The 4,222-nt window shown below is 52.6% G+C and overlaps 2 protein-coding genes across 4 annotated transcripts in view; one reads left to right on the top strand and one right to left on the bottom strand.

Moving 5' to 3' along the window:
* The window catches only part of veph1 (ventricular zone expressed PH domain-containing 1), a 28,445-nt gene that overhangs the window by 19,244 nt on the left and 4,979 nt on the right, over window positions 1–4,222 (bottom strand). The gene's annotated exons all lie outside the window — the stretch shown is intronic.
* ptx3a (pentraxin 3, long a) lies at window positions 46–3,495 on the top strand. The gene is made up of 4 exons (XM_008308440.3): window positions 46–429; window positions 1,276–1,435; window positions 1,524–1,957; window positions 2,810–3,495. Exons 1-4 carry the CDS (start codon window positions 267–269, stop codon window positions 3,448–3,450), a joined length of 1,398 nt encoding a protein of 465 aa, XP_008306662.1. The 5' UTR covers window positions 46–266; the 3' UTR covers window positions 3,451–3,495.

The raw sequence follows: 4,222 nt of genomic DNA, 5'->3' as shown, positions 1-4,222 counted from the left end.
GAGAGAGAGAGAGAGAGAGAGGTGGGATGTCAGGGGGGAGGAGGGACAAAAACCCTGAGAGAGTGAGGGTTGAAAAAGAGAGTGGTGGACCTGAAGCTCTGCAGAGACGCAGCAGAGACGCAGCAGAGACGCATTAGAGACAACAAGGAAGACTTCTTCTTCAAACCTTTAGGAACAATCGCTAGAACCTTCTCTCTCACTCTCTCTCTCTCTCTCCTTCACACACACAACCACAGAGTGTGTGCAGCAGCAGCAGCAGCAGCAGCATGATGTTCCAGTGGGGGCTCCCCCAGGTGGTGTGCCTGCTGTCCCTGTCCGTGTCCCTGCTCCTGGCCTACGACGACGGCGACATCGAGGTGAACTACGGCGACTACAGCTTCAATGAAATCTCACCTGTGTTCACACCAGAGGCTCCGGCAGAACCAGAACGTAAGTCTGAACCCGGGTCTGGTCCGGGTCCTCCCTCCCCCCTGAATGAAGTTTTCTGTTGTTGGTGAATTTCCCTTTAAATGACAGACGCAGGGCTGCATGATGGAGCAGTGGTTAGCCGTGTTGCCGCACATCAAAAATGTCAGCGACCCGTGGCTGTTGTTCTGTGTCCCAGAACCTGACGGAGCAGCGGTTTTCTTTAACACTCTTATTGGTCTGGAAGTGTGTGTGAAGGAGCAGAAAGGTCGGTGACCCCTGGTGTGACCTGTGTTTGGCCCAGGTCACAAAGGTGTGACTTGTTGAGTTCCCTAACTTGACTTCAGTATAGTGTGTGTGTGAGTGAGGAGAGGAGCAGAGGTCAAGGGTCAGAGAAAGACAAATCATTTACTCTGACCTCCTGAAATCTCTCGACCTCTGACTGGAATTTAAACAAACGACACGGTCTGAACAGAACTACAGGCTGGAACAGGACAGGGTTCAAACCCAGAACAGTCTGACCCCCTCTCTGACCGCCGTCACCAGGGAACCTGAAAGGGTTCAAGCCCCAAAGCAAATTAAACCACAGTAAGATGGCTTTACCCTCACACTGCTCCACCGTACCGTACCGTACCGTAGCTCAGTCAGTCCAGGTCAGAGTTCAGGGAAACGCTGGGACGTCCAGTCATGACAAATGAGAAAACAGAATATCTGTGCAGGTATAAACAGGTCGCAGCCCACACTGGAGCAGTGGGTCACATGACACAGCTCTGCTTCCTGTTGTTGTTGGAACGCTGTGATGCGTTCACTGACATCGGTGACTCACCTCCGGTTGATTAACTGTTGGTTCTCCACCACCTTGGTCTCCAGCCGAGCCCACCGCCACGCCCTGCAGCTCCAAGGACCTGACCAAGTGGGACAAGCTCTTCTCCATGTTAGAGAACAGCCAGATGAGGGAGAACATGCTGCTCCAGTACGCCGATGACATCATCAAGGTGGAGATGGGGTCACTGCGTGAAGAACTAACCAGGTACGATTGGTTAAAAACATCCCAACATTAAAGGTGATGGTCTCTAACTCTAACTCTAACTCTGGTCTACGTTGGTCTGTTTGTCCAGGTCTGTGGCCCCGACCGGTGGCTCCTGTGGGGCCGCGGCGGAGTCGGCAGGAAGGAGACTGGCCTCGCAGCTCGAGGACGGCCTCAAAGAAACCCTGGAGCGCCTCAGAACCGAAGATCGGCTCTCGGCCGCTGCTGGGAATTCAGTGGCTGCTCCCGATAACCTGGAGTGGACGCTGGCTCAGCTCCTCTCGGCGGCGCAGGCCCAAGCTGCCCGACTCGCCAAGTTGGAGTCCGGCTGCTTCAGTGGCCCGGGGGCAGGAAAAGGGGGCAGTAGAAATGGAGGATTTCCACATGCTGATGGGGCCAAGCACTGGGAGCAGGAGGTCACCCCGCAGATGGAGCCCCTCGATGGAACCCTGGCTGAGGTGTGTCAGACGAAGGCGGAGCTGGAGGAGGTGCTGAGGTCACTGAGGCGCAGGAACCTACCCGCAGGTGAAGATCCGTCTCCTGCTCTTTACCTGTCTCTTCATCTTTCTCTCCTGTCGTCACCTTTTCTCCCCTGTGCCACCCAAACAACCTTCCACCTCCAAGGTTTTTCTTTACGTTGACACATTCAGGTCAGGCTTCAAGTAAAAGACCTCCTTTTAACATTTGTTTTTGAACAACCAATCATGTGGCCGGTGCTCTTCCTAAATTCCTCTACAACTTGACTCGACTTTCTCCAGACGTGAAGATGTAACTGATCCTTTAACTCCACTTCCTGTCACCAGGGCTGTGACCTGATGATCAAACTGTTTGATCTGGTTCTTTGACTGTGTTGCTATGGTAACCCTAACAGATTACTACAGGTAACTGCTACCACTACGGCGACTGTAGAGACGTCGGTGATTAGTTTTAAAATATATGAGTTAGAAAAGTTCATTTCCTGTGATCAAAAAGGCTGCGGAACAGAATTACTCATTTCACAAAAGCCACACACACACACACACACACACACACACACACACACACACACACTGTCCTGCCTGCAGAGAAGATGGAGGTTTGATCCACTCCACTGGCCACAGAAACCACACTAAAGCACCCTGGGAAAGTAAAACCAGATGGAAACGATCATACGATCATGATACACACACACACACACACACACGCACACACACAAATACACTACCAAAACATGCGTGTTCTTTTTCAGCATTATTATTCTGAGTGGCAGAAACCTGAGACATATTTGTGTCCACTGTTTCAGTGGTCAGGGTTTAGGGGGCGACCTTTGACCTTGTTGTTTTACCAGATGACCTCCCTGACTCTGACTAAACGCCGTCACGTCTTCTTCTTCCACAGGCTGTGAGATGGCGCTCCTCTTCCCGATGCGCTCCCGTCGAATCTTCACCTCCGTTTTCCCCGACGCTCCTCTCTCCGTCTCCTCCTTTACCGCCTGCATGTGGGTGAAGCCGACCGCCACCGCCAACAAAACCGTGCTCCTGTCCTACGGGAACCGCCGAAACCCTTACGAGATCCAGTTGCTGCTCGGCCAATCCTCAGCTCTCCTGACCGTGGGCGGAGAGGCTCACCTGGTGGAGGCGCGTGGCGTGGTGCGGCCGGGAGAGTGGCTCCATCTGTGCGGAACCTGGTCCTCCGTGCAGGGGATGGCCACCCTGTGGGCAGGAGGGCAGAAGGTGGCGTCCACGCCTGGGGTGGCTGAGGGGCTCGTCCTATCAGACGAAGGCGCGCTCCAGCTGGGGCAGGAGAGGAACAGCTGCTGTCGTGGAATCGGCGCGGAAGGGTTCGAAACGAGCTTCGACCGCCAGCTGGCGTTCACCGGGAAGATGACGGGCGTGAACATGTGGGACAGGGTGCTGTCGGCGGAGGAGATCTCCCAGCTGGCCGAGCGGGACGGCCAAGGCTGCGAGCGGAGAGGAAACATAGTGGCGTGGGGTACGACAGAGATGGTGCCACATGCAGGCGCTCAGTTCGTCTTCTAGAAGACTCTGTTTCAGCGTTCAGAGGCATCGCAGAGAAGTTCCACAACACACACACACACACGGCTTGTCATCGTCATCTTCATCATCATCATCATCTTCATCATTATCATCATCATCATCATCTTCATCTTCATCTTCATCATCATCATCATTATTCTCATCTTTGTTGCTGTTGTTAAATGTGTGAATTGTTCATTAATGTATCGTCATCTCCTTCGTCAACGCCACTCGTTTCCACGTGAACAATCTCTAATGGACCAATGAACGACAGGAAGTCAGCGCTGTGAGAGACCCATGTTTGTTTTCGTAGCGTAACCTTTTGAACCAAAGTTGTAAAACACACACACAAATGCACGTTGCATGTTCTGTCACACACGTGCAGCTCAGCCTGACCAGCGTTCAGGTGTGAAATCTGGTGATGCAGCAGAAAACAGGCAGCATTAACCAATGACTGAGGTCCACTGTCAACGTAAACAAACACAAACACAACATTATCTCACAGCTGCAGCCGTGTGTGTCTACGTAACGTTGTATTTTTGTCTACACCAGAACTGTCCCAGACGACCATGAAATATTTCATTTTCTACCTTGGCGGTCTACTTCACGGTCTAGTTCGTGGTCTACTTCACGGTCTACTTCACGGTCTACTTCGCGGTCTACTTCGCGGTCTACTTTCCGGTCTACTTCGTGGTCTCGTTGGTTCATGTCAAGCTCAGCGGTGAATGTCGTCTGAAGAGTGAAATACATGTGAAGCTGAAAACTGCTGTATCTG

Source organism: Cynoglossus semilaevis, chromosome 4 (genome assembly GCF_000523025.1).
Source record: "Cynoglossus semilaevis isolate Cse_v1.0 chromosome 4, Cse_v1.0, whole genome shotgun sequence".
NCBI classification, from domain to species: domain Eukaryota; kingdom Metazoa; phylum Chordata; class Actinopteri; order Pleuronectiformes; family Cynoglossidae; genus Cynoglossus; species Cynoglossus semilaevis.
This window is presented reverse-complemented; position numbering and strand designations above follow the sequence as displayed.

Bases quoted from the DNA above. Each gene is read 5' to 3' on its own strand.
- ptx3a (XM_008308440.3), top strand. From the start codon at position 267: ATGATGTTCCAGTGGGGGCTCCCCCAGGTGGTGTGCCTGCTGTCCCTG. The intron at 430-1,275 runs GTAAGTCTGAAC...CTTGGTCTCCAG, and splicing joins GGCTCCGGCAGAACCAGAAC to CCGAGCCCACCGCCACGCCC. The intron at 1,436-1,523 runs GTACGATTGGTT...CTGTTTGTCCAG, and splicing joins CTGCGTGAAGAACTAACCAG to GTCTGTGGCCCCGACCGGTG.